This window comes from Electrophorus electricus, chromosome 5, assembly GCF_013358815.1.
Source record: "Electrophorus electricus isolate fEleEle1 chromosome 5, fEleEle1.pri, whole genome shotgun sequence".
NCBI lineage: Eukaryota > Metazoa > Chordata > Actinopteri > Gymnotiformes > Gymnotidae > Electrophorus > Electrophorus electricus.
In genome coordinates this window covers 7,660,125-7,677,194 of record NC_049539.1, presented here as the reverse complement: position 1 = coordinate 7,677,194, position 17,070 = coordinate 7,660,125, and the positions used below count along the sequence as shown (strand labels likewise).

The following is a 17,070-nucleotide window of genomic DNA, read 5'->3' as shown; positions in this document are numbered from 1 at the left end:
TGTGGAAACATTTAGACAAAAAAAACAAACCAACAACCATAAAATGCTTTGCTTTTGCATCTGGAAAGCAACTCTACCATCAAAGATGTTAAGTTATTTGGTGTCTTATACTCTACAAGCGGCCTCTAAATATGGATTTATTCTGCTATTTTATGAAGCTACTTTAGGTATTAGATGTCTTTTGAGGCATATTTACGATTCTGGTATGCAGTTTGCATGATACTAATTGGTGGGCATAAACTTTGTTAGCTAGGTTAATCTCAAACATCCAGTGTAAAAATTTGGACACTACACATGCCTTGGCTATAACTGAGGCAAGTTGGAAGATTTTGTAAATTAGATTTTTATCTAAACCATTCCGTTTTTAACAATGCATTCCATAGAATAATTTATTATTTATTATTATATAAAACTGGTGACAGCACCATGTTCTAAACATAATAATTGCTAATATTTTAAGACATTTCACAACAACCTATTCTGTACCTGTTCTAGATGTGGTAAGGACCATGTTACCAAAATACACTCATCAGAAGAAATGTCACAGGCATGATTTGCTAAAACCCTGTAACACCTACACAAGTCAGTCTTCATAGCAACAATACACTTTCACTTCAGCTGTTTTCAGTGTGTTAAGTAATTTCATACCTTTTAAGGTGAACAGTAAAGTGCTTGCTAAAGAATACTGATCACTGCTGAAGATATGCCCATCTAGTAGAAGGTGAGATGAAGTCAACTGGGATTGACAATGAACCAAGCTCCAAGACTATTCTAAACTGTGTAGAATATCCATATAGGATTTAAGGAACCCTGATGAGGGCCAAGGGGCTAAAACACTGCCCCATCTGCACCTCAGTTCATACTTCTTAAATTGGTTAAATTCATCAGACAAAAATCTTGTAATTATCAAAACTGTAAGTTTATTTATTTGTTGTTTACTCCTTTATTGTTCAAATGTCCTAGTGTCATTTTTGATATGTCAATAAAAACGTCATTTAATAAATAATGCATGTAGCAGACCACTTTTTTCACATTAATATTTTCAGTTGACCATAGAAATCCAGAAAAAACAAAATGCTCAAAATTTACCTCATTTATAAAATAAATTTTTTTTTAAAATATATACATGTATAATCTGCTTAAACTAGAATCCAAATAAACTATATACATGGATATAGATCGATTAACTGTTGTGCGTTAACAGCCATTGTGCATTTAATACCAAACAAGAATAGCCAATCAGTTCAGCAGCAGTTCTGTGACCATCACAAATAAACCCTCCTTGTTGAATCTGCTGGTGACGTTTTTTGGGGCATCATCTCCTTCTGCAGCTACCTTTTGTCAATTATTGGTATTGGAGAGAGAGAGAGAGCGCTTGAACACCCTCCAGCCACTTCTAAATTGGCCACACTGCTGTTTTGGCCATGGCTTTGGTCACTGACCACTGTGCCTAGAGTCTTGTCAGAACCTCAGTGCAAAAAGACTCCATTAGTGCAGAAAGTGCTGTAGCATATACGTGCATTCAGGCTTTGACCAGGTGCCTCTGGAGATGTGTGTCAAAGCTGCAGTGGCCTATTAGCTTTGCTTCAAGAGTGGGAGAAATTCCAAGAGACAGATGTTAACATGGCTGTTTTAGATAATAGTCCAAAAACCCAACAAGAAATTTGACCACTTCATCCTCTCCAACCCAGGTTAACGTTCCACTACTCATCCCCCCCATTTTCATCCTTCGAATCACTCAATCTTCTCCCTGTTCCTCCTCTTCTTCCTCTGTGATCTCTTGGATGGCATCTAATTGCCTCCTGGAAGTGACCTCACTCATTGGGGTAGTGTCTTCGCCCTGCTCTTCCTGTACCACCGGCTCGGTGTCTGAACTTTGCCACTGAGAGAAGAAGTGTTTAACATGTAGGAGAGAAGAGAATTGAAGTCACTACTATGTGTGTTTAGATGAACCATGGCATTCAGATGAGCCAACAAAAGAAGAAATTTCATTCAAATAATGCAGGCGAACTTTTAAATCTGACACATCAGGGATTCACTGTTGCATTTTTAGCATATCACAGTAAGCGAGCCCTTGCTAAGAAAAAAACATGCATGTATAAAATGCCCACATGAATGAAGTAAGTCTAAATAAAGCATATTTAGCATTTAAATACAAGTTTAATGTAATGGTTGTACAAAATAACTGATGACACAAGAAAGGGGAAATGTTTGCAGCAAGGCCTGAAGTAACTATATAAAATCACAATCTAGTGTCTTTCCATGCCACCCTACATACACCCTACATAAGGCTGAGTGAGCTAATAACTTCAGCCTTTGGCCTTTTGCTTAATGATTATTCCTTTTAGTGGCTACTCATGTTACTGCTCACACATTAAAAACTGAAAACTTATTCCACAGTGGAATCAAACTGAATATGATGTAAGGATCATTGTCGCCATGACAGAGCCAATAAGTGTTTAGAACGTAAATAACTGATAGAATTTAACATGTATTTCACGTTACTGACTACATTTATTTTGTTTAGTGCTGGCCTGGATAATTTTAATTCTTCACTTATTACACTGGTATTTCAATCTCAAACAAGTATTCCTTTTTTAAAACTGCAAAACATTATTTGCGAAGGTCACCTAAATGGCAACATATTTAGCCAGAAAAGCAGAGATGGCAAAGACGCCAATGTGATCAACTGTGTGGGAACATCTTAAATATTAGATGATAAGGGAAAGGTCTTGTGTAAAATAGCATATATGGCAAGAAATTGGAGGCCTTGCCAATTTTTCCTTTTTGCAGTACCTGAGCCATAGCTCTTAAATAGACAATATGGCATATTCTCACCTGTTGCCGGTACACATAGGAGGCACCCACCGCTACCATCATGGCTTCTCCCAAGAAGCCAGCCAATAAGGATCCCACTCCCAGTGTAGCACCATGCACCCTACACAAACATGTTCATCACCATCACAGCCTTAACATTCAACACAGCTAACACACATCGATCACCAGAACCACTTAAACATCCTGCCCAACATCAATATAACAATTACCAACAACAATCTAACAATTACAAAGTCAGTAAAGAAACGCGGACCAATCGGATATTACAAAGCACGTCATTGCATTACTCCATGCTCAGATGACCTATGGAATGCCTGCCGTAGTATGGAGCGCGATGTGCTCCAACCCTAGCTGTGTATCTGTAATGCCTGTGCTCGCACGCAGTCTGTGATCATCAATAATTCAACAGAGTCATAACTTCCAGCTTATTTTTAGGCTGTCTAAAAAGGAATTCACAGGCACCATGAGATCGAATTAGCTCAGCAGAGAGGATCCTGGGTATGATGGATGGTTTTTGTTATCAACATCTTCCTGCTAATATTCCCTATGGATTCAGGAAAAATAAAGGATAGGAAAAAAGTAGCTTTGAAAATCACTATTTAAACACGGACTTTAGGTATCCATGCGCAGCACATAGGCATGCTTATGGTTATAGGAGTTATCTAACAGTTTATATATATATATATATATATATATATATATATATATATATATATTTTATTTTTTTTTTTATTTTTTTTTTTCTCTCTCTATACTTCTTAGGTACATACACAAAGCCTTTAAACTCTAAGATCAGTGGAATGCCATCTTTTTAAAAAGAACAAGCTCAAAGACGCAGATAAAGCACAAACAAGACACAACAGGGAAAGGAGAAACATACAAACTCCAGACAGTCTCTGCTGCTGCTCTAGCACCTGTCCGCTGTTGCACGTGCCGTTGAGACGGGTTCTGCTCACCCCAAGTAGGGAAGTACTATGAGACTAGTGAGGAGGACGGCGATTCGAAGGACGGAACTCGGGGCGAGCACAAACGTCTTCTTCAGAGTCATCAGCCAGCCGGTCAGATGGGCACGGATGGTCACTGTAGTGCACAAAGCCAGGCGGAGGTGAGGCAGATCTCTCTCTCTCCATCTCTCTCTCTCTCCATCTCTCTCTCTCTCTCATGAAGAGGGTAAAGACTGAAACTGTATATTTCGAAATAACACCTATAGTAATACCTAATTATATCTAACAAAGTGACCAGAGGTGTGGTTTTTTTTTTTTTATGAAGTGGCTGGTGACTGCATGCAGTGCTGTATTTTTGTTTAGATGGACAAGCAAGGCACAATTTATTAACACAGCCATGGTTGACCAAAGTCTTAACATAAAAAAAAAAAAAAAAATGTCATAAATTATCAGATAATGCAATCATAACTAATAGCTAACCTCCAAACACACATCACACAGTAATACAGCCACAGGTAGCGAGAGGAGTAAGAGTAGGCACTGACCTGGCACAGGGAAGAAGGAGAAGATGCAGAGGGGAGCGATGCATAGTTGTGCGAAAGGAGCATCCACCCCGATCACGTCTACCAGGATACGCTCGGACACTCCAGGAGTCCAGAAGATGATGAAGCACAGCTAGATGGAAAACGAGCATGCACACACACACACACACACACACACACACACACACACACACACACACACACACAAACAAACATTCCTAAGAAATGATAAATGATCTTACAAAGCACTTCGAATCTGATCAAAAGAAACCTAAAAAACACACTAATGTGAACAAATGATTGTTCCACAAACGCACGCCCCATCCATCCCCCCAGTGCTGCTCTGCAGTAGGTATCGGCTCGGTCACGTGTGGCGTTTTGAGTGCATCCAGGAGCTGGCATGCTCACCATCGTCCTAGCACAGACATGCAATCAGGAAACGTTCCTGGCAGGAGCAGGTCACGCCACATTTTTGCCCCACCCCCGCACCTTGGCTGGCACCCATGCACAAACCTCTTTGCCCCTGTGTTCCCGTAGTGGGTCATGTGCCAGCTTGACCTACTTGTTTACAGCAGGAAGGTGGGCTGGCCCATCCGTCCCCGGCCCACGCCCCCCAAAACTGAGCCCAGACCACAAAGCTTCCCTTTATTAAAGTGGGAAGGTCACAGTTCAATCTGCGGCAGGTGCCCAACACTCAGCCAACAAAGACATGCTGCCTCATCGCCACTGAGCCCAGTGGTTTTTATTGTTTTCCTGTAATGTCCTCTTGCCACAAGGTTTGACAAAGGTTGAGGCACAGTAAACAAAACTACTAAGAAGACTACAAGAACTAGACCTCTGGGTATTAGGCTAACAAAAAAGACGTGCAAACAAAAGCAATAATTTGGCCCATGTCAGTTTGTGGAGATGTTCAGATTAACTATGGTTTGGGAGGCTTTATGAGGGTGTATTTTGAAACTTTGAACCTTTATGGGAATACCAGCTTAACTATGCATTTTAAAACACAGGGCGTGGCACCATCATGAGGAAAAACAAGGATGCCTTAAAAGATATAAATACAATAAACTCTTAAAACAGGCATACCATTCCATTTTCTGTTATTAGCACATGTTTGAAATGGACATGATTACATTGCATTTTACACTGAATCTGCTGTGCAGAATTAAAAGTAAATCATATAAATAACTTTAAAAATAAAAGACAACAGTAAAAAATGAATATTATGGCAAGGGATTCAAAACACAAAAATTGTTCTGGTGAGTTTCATAAAAGTTTCATCATTTCAGTATGATGACTAACTATGCTAAAAATAACAGAAATAAAAGACAATCCATGAGAAGATACAGCCAGAGCTATGGCAACTCCAAGTGAAAAGAAAAATTCATATCCAACAGCAACTCCAGTCCTGGAGGCACAGAGGCCAGCAAAGCTTTCTGATTTCTCTCGTCAGGCAGTTACCAGGTTCAGCACGGTGAACCTTAGGGAGTAGGCTAAAGCAATGAAATCACTCTGATCTGAACTCTGGCCCTCAAGGACTGGAAGTGTGCACAAATGCTGGAGTACATGTTGAGACTCAACTGCAAGCACATGCCTTAGAAAACAGGCCAGACCTACGCCCCAAGTTTCATTACACCGGTTATTGGCCTATAAAACTAGAGTTGTTTCTTTGCAACTGTGGGTTGACTTATATCTAGTATTAAGTAAATGTTCTCTCTGATGTAAGAGTGCATTTTAAAACACAATCACAACAAAAGAGAACAAACAACAAACAAATGAATATTGAAACAAAATACTAGAAAAATTACATTTACACTCGGTAGGAGCTGGTGACCCCGGCTAAAATGCTCTATGCGTCTTTGATGTCAATACTGAATCGTTAAATTCAGCCCACCACCTGCCTGGTTCCTGGCCTTTTAACACACCCCAGGTACATCTCCTGTCTGTTAGTGGCACTGACATGCCCATAAAGGTCCAACCCATAGAAAAGTTGTGTGTCACTCACGTGGTTGTTCACCTTAGGGTATTTTACCATGCTCAGTGGAATGCTGTTTGGCACTGATATGTCGTACATTTCCATGGCTGCTGAGGTTGTGAAGTTTTAATTCAATGTAAGAAAAGCATCGGAACACAGATAATGAACACTAGCTCATTCTAATAGTTTGCTAAACAGCCACTTAATTGTTATATTTTTGGTGAACACAATAAAATGCAAGGATGTTACGAGGATTAAGAAAATGGGAGGATTAAAGGAATTCTCCAGAATTTTTTCAACCCAACTTTTATCCAGACCATCTGTATGTACGCACACACACACACGGAAAGCTAGGGTTGCATCCCAGACGTGTTTCCAGACATGCTGTTTTAACTCCAAAATCAGCCGCCAGCCTATGCCGTGTAGTAGTCTGTGCCAGTTGAGTTGCATTGTACATTTTAATTTATTTTATTATTGTTTTAGAAGCACATAATAAAAGTAAACATTTTGAAATGCTGTTCAAAACACTGTGATACGAACAGATCTTTGGGCATTCTGTTAAAAAATAAATAAATTAATTAATTAGTTAATTAAAAAAAAGAACAAAAAAAAAACAAAACAAAACTGGTCACCACAAGATTCCTGTTCTGCAGATTTATAAAAGGGCTAAAATAGGCAGCAAGGCCATCACACCCTCTTCCTGATTAAAGATATGACTGAAACTGAACATAGACTTCCAAATCGCCAGCAAATTACTGATATAAGACTATGATGACCCTACAAGGTCTCCCCTTATGATGCAACCAGAAATATTTTTAGTGACTTGTTACCAAGTATAATTTGAAAAGCGCTGCACTGGAACAAAACATGGAATTTTAGACCAGAATTCCAGGTTTTAGACCAAAAGACTTTTTGAGATTTTGAATTGAAACATCTACCATAATTTTGTCATGCTATTTCAGGCAAACGTTTCACATATTAACAGATATATACAGAGTAGCAAAAGAGTTATTTCTCCATTTGAGCATTTCCATCCCTAACGCCTGTGTTTTATGCATTCCAGTATAACTGCATAGACTGGTAAAGCAAACCTCTAATCAGCAGACCTGGATCACATACACACATACAAGCTTTGACCTGTAACCACACAAGTCAATGATTTACGACCTCTCATGACACCATTGCAGCTCTCTCCTAGGTGCCAAACAAGCACGGTATGTTTGACAGAGTTTTGAGCACGGTGTTTCACAATCTCTGATCTTCAGCGTTTAGGTCATTCCTTTCCTCTGCCTTCACATGCAGAACATGCAGATGCAAGCCACAGGTGGTAAACAAGTGACCTGAAGTGCTTGGAGACTGCTGCAGACACTTTCCTTTTTTTAATGTTTTTTTTTAACCAAACAGTGACAACTCCCATCATCCCTTATAAATCCAGATTAATAAGAAACAACAGTTGCATCTAATCCTCAGGAAGAGCTGAGCTCATGCTTCGCAGCTTTAGCAGGTGGAAAAGAACATGCATCGCTCATCAATTTCCATCAGCTGATGTCTCAGAGCCGTGACCAGACACCTGCAAACTCAGTTTAACCCAAGGGAAACACCAAAAATAGCCCTGGAGGAATACAGAGACTTGGGCCATGTCATAAAGCTGATTTCACATAACTTGTTCTCCTGCTTAGCATGTTATCAGTCTTCCATGTGTTTAAGCAGGAAACACAAATGTGCTGGGAATGCGCCGCTGATGTGTAGAAATGGAACACTACCCAGACAGGCCTGTGATTTCATTCTCAAGTGACATATTCAGTGCAATAGTTAAAGAGATGTCTATTGAACAAAGACTATAAAAATGTAATTTAAAACATGTTCTGAAAACCAAAAGATGGCAATTCTTACCATTAAGGAGAGGGCAAAGCAGGTGAAAGTGAACCTCTTGATATGAGATTTGGTAACTGGAATACCACCAGCTAATTTGTTGGTGGGGTTATTCTGTTTTAGAAAAAGAGGAAAACAAAAAGGCATCTGTGGTTAGATACAGAGCCCATACGGTTTTACCTTTTATCAGTGAATGCACATTCAGACATTTAGGCACTCTGAAAGACCTGGGAGTGGAGGAGACACTTGATACCACCGTTTTCAGGCAACATGGATTAAAACGTCTTCATCAAAGTAGATGAAGTTCATTCCTGTTCAATACTTTTCACTCCTGTATTATGCATTTTGTGCTTTTACACTTTGCCATAATCCAATCAGTTTAAAACAGGATATGATATCCACTCCCACCTGGTGCTTCCACGTATGTCTACCATAGGAAGAAAAGCATTCAATCTCAGTGCTTTCAACAGTTCAGAGCCTAAATCAGGGATCCATTACATTCTGTATAATTTAATAAAAGATCAAACTGTTGCTGGATAACGGGCTGACCCACTGATCTTCCAGTGAGGTTTGGGAATGTTCTCATGGCTTGTTTAATTTCAAGTTACATCAACCACCTCCCAGGACTGAACATATTTGACTTGTACACAGTGCTCAGTTTAAAATAAAACTTCGCTCTCAATGCAATTCTTTATATGATGAATTTGTTTTTTTTTTTTAAAGAATGGAATTCCTATATACATACATATGCACCTGGTGATCATGTGCTCATCTGTGCTTAGCTCAAGCACTGATTCAAAAGACCAGAAAAAGGTCAAGAAATAAAACATGCCAGATAGAGGCACAGACTCTCATCTCTAATCAAAAGGACATTGTGTCCTTGTCCAGGCAGGCCTAACCCAAACAAGTGAATCATCGCCATTCTGCTAGGTTTCTAACAGCACAGGCAAGGGGCTGAGTGTTAGTCAAACTGTCACCCTCAAACCCATGCTGTGTAATTACAGGCATGTTTAAAAGAGGAGTTTTTATGAAAAACACACCATCCGAGACAGGCAGTGGGTGATGATTCTGGTAAATTCCTGTTTTAGGACAGGCCAGTGCATGGTTGTGATTCAGTTTCAAATTGATGACAATTATGAGGAAACAAAAAATGAAAACGCAGCCAAACCTCTGACATAACTGGCAAGAACAACTTACACAACCCTGCTGAAATTCTTAATTATTTCCCCCCCGAAGCATTTCTCTTCTCTCTGGAAAAACAGTTAGCACACTTGTTTTTCCACGCACCATCCGTCACCTAAGTAATACGCAGGGCAGCATGGTCCTGCCATGCCAAGAGGGAGTACACAGAAACGCACCTTGTCAAAGGCAGGAAAGATGGCCCGTAGTTCAGTCAGCCAGCCATAGGGCATGTGGCCCACAGGGTAAGTGGCAGTGAGCACCGCCACAGCCTGCCAACACAAACACATTGGCGGGTTGAAGCAGATTGCTGACTGGTCGCAGTGGCAGGCATCGTCACTCACCACTGACCTCTGAGGACATGGTGCTGCCTTTGAGATCTCGGGACACGAACAGGTTGACGATGGGCCTGCTGATGCGTTGCGTGGCCAGAATGAGCGCCAATGGCCACCAGAAGCTCAGCATCTTCCTGATGGTGGTGTCCCCCTAGAACACAACACAAGTAAGGTCTGGATAAACACAGTATAAGGGCTAGGAACACTTTGGTGGACTGGCTATTCTGTGGTGTTTCTCAATGAAGAGACAAAACGGATTTCCCATGAACACTTCTCAAAATCCAATGGTTCATGTTCTGGAAGTTATTTTAAGCAAATAATCGAGGTGTAAATTTGTTTAATGTCACTGAGTAGCAACTATTAGACAGCCTGATCACACAGATAGGGCCTTGGCAAGTGTACCCCCATCTCCAGGTGGCTGGATTCGGGGATACTGTCGTGGACGCTGCAGTAGTAGCCCAGTCCCACCATGGTGAAGCGCACCAGTGCGCCCATGTACAGGGACAGAATGGGAATGAGCAAGGGTTCGACGCACTCCAGCTTACTGTGGAGCAGGACCGCCACGAACACAATCTGAAGGAAAGGGAAGATTACACTGTGAGATTAAGCTTTACACAGGGCTCAAATCCACTCTACGCTGACATTTAAAACGTGCATCAACACAGACAGTTACAGAATCTGGAACTTTTTGGGAATGTTATTCACATTATGCATTCATAGTGATAAAAGAAATCAGCATCAAAAGGTCAGGCCACCCATTTTTACACAACAGTGCACTGTTTGATTAGGGCAGAGTTCTAGGCAACTGAAATGATCGCGGACTGCAGCAGAGCTAAAAAGGGGCTTGCGTCAGGCTGTGAATTTGTGCTGATCCAGCACTGACTATTCATCGCTGCTAATGCTGCAGAAAAGCCAACTGGTTCCTCAGCTAGTGTGCATGATGCATAGAGAAAGGTTTGTTTGAGAACAGAGTAGTAACTCTCATCTGACAAAAGCACTGAGAGGAAGACCTATTAGCCTGTACCTGCGTCACGACGTCTGAGATGGAGGCAGAGCCCACCAGAAGGCTGTGTTTATGCTTCAGCAGGATGCCGGCGTGAATCCAGGCCTTCGGAAGCAGGAAGAACATGTTATTTCCTGTCTCACCTTGCATGGTAGCTCATAGCCATCATGCCTTTGCAAACTGCCCAATTCATTTCTGAACACCTACCCCATGCACATTCACACTCACCATTGCATCCAGTAAGGGAAACAATGCAAGGTACAGGAAGGCTCTTCGTGTTTTGTTGCCAACGGATTCATCCACTTGGTGGAGCTTGTTGATGATATAATATCCCAGGTCTGTGTAAGCTATGATAACACAACTTGTTATGGACCTTAAAATCAGTGCAAGTTATCTGGTAATGTCAGTTTTGTTTGTATCAAAATAAATGTCCATGTCTTCTGGACACATTATCCAAACATGACTTCTGCACCACCGCTGGACAGGACAGCAGCAGGTTCAAATGAGCAATGGGATCCCGTCACTAGTAAAGTTGCCTTTGCAAACTGAAATTGCCATATGATTTCCTTTCAACATAAAAGCTCACATTTGTCAAATTGTACTGAGGCAGTACATTATTATTGCATCATGTGATAAGTTATCACATGTCACATGCTGCACAGGATGCACAATAATGTCCCACTAGCACCTTAATGTACGCACTTTGGAATAGTACCAGCTTCACTCAGCATATAAATCTGTTCCTCCAAACACTTTTTTGAGTTTAGTTGAGAATTGCAAGTAAAAGACATGGAAAGCCAAAAATAACAGTGATGACTGAACCAATAAACTGAAATTGCGCTCAACAATCTGCTTAGCTACGTACAACATAATATTCAGTGTTTCACTTCCAGAGTCCTCCTTTAATTGTCCAACTAATTGTCTAAACTTGAAATATACATACATATATTTTATGCATTTACCTAATTATAAGTCTCCCCAAAGTACACACAAACACACCTATGAGAATATGGAGAATCATGGCTATGGTACCAGCCACAGCCATGCAGAAAACAGCCTTGCTCCTGTCTCTCTTGCTGTGTACAAGCACCAAGCCAACACTCTTAAAGTCGCCCATGGGTCCAGTGAAGAACTTCATAAGGGAGTAGGCCAGCCCATAGCTGGCTAGCATCTGCACACGGTCCTCCTTTACTGAGGTGATGCCTCTGTTCAGGGCCTGCCAAAGACATGCATGAGAAAAAAAATAAATAAATTTAAAAAAAGAGAGTCATCTCTTCAATACTTCTGACTCTCTACCCTGGACTTAAACAGGCAGAAAATGTGACAAAGAGGTAAAAGAGGAAGAGACTCTTTCTGCAGTGGAAAGCCTAAAAGCACAGCCCCTGCCTCGACAAACTAGCACAGCGGACAGCAAACTGGATCAACATTTCTGCACATTTGGAAGAAAATACATACATTTTCAGACCATAAAAACACATGACAGCTAGTAGCTGTTGTGAGTTCTCTCTTGCTAATAAAGTCTGCCGGTTGATGAGGCCTCAGATCACATCCTCTGGCTTTGTTCCACTTCAGCATCTCCCATCGAAATTCCACAGTCTCAGAAATTTAATTACACAGGAATAATTTACAAGTCTACACAATGACATAAGGTAGCATATCGCCTCCACTCAAACCAGCACATGCACGCACCCTGGCACACCCTCATCCACACATATCCATACACATCCGCACACACGCACACGCACACACACCCCCACAGTCAAGTCACGCTTTTCTTTTAGGTTTTTCTGTCAAACTCCACACAGCCATGCAAGAGACCACTTCTATTAATCCTTTACACACTGATGTTATGCAAGTTTAAATCTTTATACTACAACACACACACACGAGCTACGAACACATCTGTCTGGTAGACTGGAGAGTGGCATCATTTATGTTTAAACCTAATTTGAATTGCGCCCATACTCCAAGCACTTTTTATGCACTACTAAACATTACAATATTTACACATATTGAATGAGAGCTAAACACATTTGGTGGTCATTCCTAACATGTGAACTTTTGAAAATTTTACAGCTTTTGAAAATACAAATACAACCGCAACCAAACCATCAAAAGCCCATATAAAGCTGCAGGAAATGTGTATCTATGTATGAAATAGACAAAGTTGTGTGACTCCAGTATTTTGTGGTACTTTGAATATTTTCCATAGATGTTAAAACATAATCCAGATTGTAATTTACATCAATTAGCTCATCAGAAGCCAACCCCTTCCCCCATCACTCAGCATCAGATATTAGAGAGAAAATGAAAAACGGATCGAGATTTAGAACCACAGATATCAATCACATGAAATCAATGAGCCCCTCGGTACATGCAAACATACTCCAAAAAAAAATCACTAACGTCTCAGTTAGATATGAAGCAACATCTAATTAAAGTGAGTGACAAGTTTAAAATTCTAAAGCATGGGGTCCCTGTTCTGAAGGCCCCAGATCCGACCTTTCCTTATACAGCTGCATGTTCACCCTGACGAACAATCTGTACCTATCTAGCAGTTTTGAAGGGCTTGGTAATCAGACCATACATTGAAGGAGTGCGGGGGAGACGAACTGCACTGTGAAGAGTGACCACCCCCTGAACGGGGTCTCACTGCTGTTGTGGTCAGATCATGTGCGCCGCACTGGACAACCTTCACACGGCTCTACGTCATCGACAAATCCGTGCCGGGAGCAATAACGGCACCTCGGTATCCACATCCTTCAAAGCGCGTTTAACATGGCCCCGGCTGAGAGCTTAGGAAATCGTTTATTGACTGGTGTCTTCTTACCTGTTCTCCAAAATCGATGGCTATATTGGTTATAGCGAGCGGAAGCAGGAATCGCGCGAGAGGCCAGTAAGAAGTTAAAGATGTTAATTCTACCATGGTACCAGGAGAGATCCGCTTCACATTCGCAACCAAAGCCTAGACCTGCGGTAGCTGGCCGGCACCCAGTATATCTGAAACTCACTGCAGTACTGGTCACTAGTTAGCGGCTATGCAACCTTCTTCGTGTCACCATCATACAAACCAATTTATACCAGAGGAAAACAAAAGGTCATCGAAATTGCCAGCAAAACAGTTATACCCAGGCCATCCGCAAATAAATGTCCAGTTGCACACAAAAATCGAAAAAGCAGGGAGGGGGGAAAAAAATCATCGTTAGCTTCAAATCATAGTGCGTTTAAATCCAAGGACAACACTTATCGACAGAATTCTCTCTAGTGTCATTTTCCCTTTTTTAGAACACACGTGGGGCGGCACAACACCAATCCCGCCTCGCGCCATCTACGTCACGGCCCAAGATTTGGGGGGTGTTTGAGTCTGCAGCTCCGGTCTTCCGCTCGATATCTGCGCAGTTTGAGATCAACTAAAATGAGGAACCGAGCGATAACCGGCTTTTTTTGTTAGCTGGTTTTTCGAACGCTTCGTACACATCTTATTTAAAAAAAAAAAGAAAAGAAAAAAAGATTTACCCGGAATATTAGCATGTAGGCTATACCATGTAAAAGAAGTGCTGTTAAACCGTTGGAATATTTATGCCCATTGATCTAGAATTGTTTGAATTGTTTTACCTGCAGCCCTTTTGTATAGACAGATTCATTATAATGTTAGGTTACAGTAACAAGGACCGCGAGTTTATTAAAATTCCACTGTTGCCAATGCCTTATGGAGTTGATATTAAATATTTGCCGCCATCATGTGGATATTAGAAGGGTACGTAATGGGCAATGTACCTTTTAAAGGCGCGTTTGCATACGTTTGGCGTTTCATAGTCCACCCATAAAACTACAATTCATTCATGAAATTCCACTTGGCATTTTACTCCAGGTTAATTACTGCCTGAAGTAACTAGAGACTGAATCTGTCAATACATCATTAGTGAATAAAAACTTTAAAAAAAAACAGTGGATAAAGATACAAGTGGAAAATACACTATGTCATTGTCAACAGTCTATACTATCTAACATCATGTAGTAACAGTATACATTAACATTAACACTATGCTCAGAAATTTAAAAAAGATCCTGATAAGGCTGATAAGGGGTTTCTTGTCATTTCTTGTGGCCATATGTAAGAACCTCAGGTTTCAGGTTTAAAACAGTATTAAATACGAGTTTACTGAGCCTGAACTATAGATGTTTACTGAGAAAAGAAAATGCAGTGCTCTGAAGAATTATTATCACCCTTCATAAATATGAGCAAAAACACTAGTGAAAGACTAGTGAAAACACACACACACACACACACACACACACACACACACACACACATACATACATATGCATACACATACCGATCATGCCGATTGTTCTTAAATGATGATGATAGCACATCTTTCTTTTGGTGAGATAATACTGAGAACCTGTTTCTCACCATACAAGCTTTCGGTGGGGTTTAGGTTATGGGAGAGGGGTGGCCACTGGTTCTGTGGTCAGTCAGTCATTCTTCTGAGGATTGGAAGGCATACTTTGGATTATTTTCCTGCTGCAAAAAAAACAAACAAACAAAAAACAACAACAACAACAACCCAGTCTTAACCTCTGGGCGCAAGAGGCCAGATTTTGTTATATAATCTGTTGATATTTGATGCAGTTGATGCCATAGTTACTAGCAAGCTCTCAAGTGTCTCTAGAAGAAAAAAAAAAAACAGCCCACAGCATCTCAGATCCACCACCACATCTCACAGAGGGGATTAGGCTCTTCTCTGCGTGGCCTTGACTCTTGTGCCAAAGCCACTCTGGTGTTTGCTGCCAAAAATCTCTGTCTCATATACAAATCTCTATTTTTGTCTCCTCTAGCCTGATTCCAAAGTTTCAGTGCTGTTTTGCAAACTCTACGTATCTATGTATGTGGTTTGATAACAACAATGGCTGTCTTCTTGCTAGCCTTCTGAATGACTTGTTGGGTGTCCAATTGTAGTGTTGGAGACTCCAGGACACAAACAACTCCCGCAACTGTCCTAAAGTGGTCCTTTCTCCTCACTGTACATGAAACATTACCCTAATACTAGAGATGTTTTAGGTAAATAAGAAGAATTTCTGTATTTGTTTATTTCAGTAATTGTGACATGTTTTTGAGAATTTTTCTCCCAATTTTCCACAGAGAAAAAGTTTATATTCCTCAGATTTTCAGTGTATGATCACATTTTTCTAACCTTTTTAAAAATCACTTTTACAAAGATATTTATGGAGGGTACTGCTACGGTAGAATGGCTCAGATGTGAATATAGAAATTTTTTTTACCTTTTACATTGAATATACATTGAACATGTTAGAACTGATGCTAAAATGCTTTTTGGTCATTCCAGTTTTCCCCTGATTTAGTCATCTCCAGCTCTTGTTAGTCTTGTTAGTCTCCTAAGTGAGAGCACTGATCTAGCACAAGGTAGAATATACATACAGAGGCTTATGTGGTTTTCATGACTTTACCTACCAGTATTGTATATTTTATAATTTTTATAAATGTCTAATTTTAGTGTCCCTTTTTGCAGAGCACTAAAAGAAGAAATCTAACTGATGAGCATGGTAACTTGCACCTCGTTGTATTCTACAATTAAGTCCTCAACAGTAGGGGGCGGCAAATACCTATCTATTAGACCAAAATTAACCTTCTAATTTTGGGGTCAAGAAAACTGCAGATTATATCAATTTGTGATTAATCTATGTTTTTATTTTGCATGCTCGACAATGAGTTATAAAATGGAGGGCATCTCATTATGGCTTTCTGTATCTGTAAAACAGTACCTACTTAAATGCTTGCAGGTATCCTGATAAATACTTGTAGAAAAAAAAAACTGCAATACAAAGTGCTATTGAATGAACAAAACTGCCAATTTACACATAAATGCGTCTTGGAAAGCCCGATAACTTACTGTTTCATCGTTTACACATTATGGTGAAAGCTGGCTATTGTAGTCTAATTAATGGGGTTAGAGCTCGTTAACGTAATAGCCTTCAGCTTGATAAGACATGCAGCTGAACAGCACAGCTTTGTTCTACATAACTAAATAAAAAAGTGGATAAATACTTCTATTTTAATTTGCTTTCTAGAAGGTTCTAAGTTCATTTAAAAATAAATAGAGCATCGTTGTCGGTTTGAGCTATAACGTCCCGCGATATTACCCTAAAATGTCCATCTGTTTGTGATAGTAACATGCCCTGAAAGAGCTTGAGTTCCAGGAACTGAAGCGTGCTGACAGTTATTCGGAATGTCTAACAAATGAAGGACAAACGACTTGAATCACGGACTTCGGTCACTTACATCCAAGCAATGCTCTTGTGGTCATTTAAACGCCACTGACATCTAGCCTATGCCGGCTAACTACTGCAAAGCAGCAAATCC

General features: G+C 40.5%; 1 protein-coding gene across 1 annotated transcript; it reads right to left on the bottom strand.

Annotated features, from left to right (window-relative positions):
* Positions 1–1,060: 1,060 nt before the first annotated feature.
* Positions 1,061–13,971, bottom strand: ankha (ANKH inorganic pyrophosphate transport regulator a). The gene is made up of 12 exons (XM_027004365.2): positions 13,516–13,971; positions 11,685–11,901; positions 10,914–11,032; positions 10,707–10,790; positions 10,085–10,255; positions 9,699–9,833; positions 9,527–9,619; positions 8,190–8,282; positions 4,328–4,457; positions 3,795–3,918; positions 2,839–2,938; positions 1,061–1,882 (listed from the first exon to the last, which is right to left on the bottom strand). Exons 1-12 carry the CDS (start codon positions 13,609–13,611, stop codon positions 1,739–1,741), a joined length of 1,506 nt encoding a protein of 501 aa, XP_026860166.1. The 5' UTR covers positions 13,612–13,971; the 3' UTR covers positions 1,061–1,738.
* Between the last annotated feature and the right edge of the window lie 3,099 nt (positions 13,972–17,070).

What these genes read in the sequence shown, in the direction of transcription:
- ankha (XM_027004365.2), bottom strand. Translation starts at nt 13,611, where the DNA reads ATGGTAGAATTAACATCTTTAACTTCTTACTGGCCTCTCGCGCGATTC. An exon ending in CCATCGATTTTGGAGAACAG is followed by an intron (nt 11,902 to 13,515) that starts GTAAGAAGACAC and finishes TGTCTTTGGCAG; the next exon opens with GCCCTGAACAGAGGCATCAC. An exon ending in TCTTTCCTGCCTTTGACAAG is followed by an intron (nt 8,283 to 9,526) that starts GTGCGTTTCTGT and finishes TTTCTAAAACAG; the next exon opens with AATAACCCCACCAACAAATT.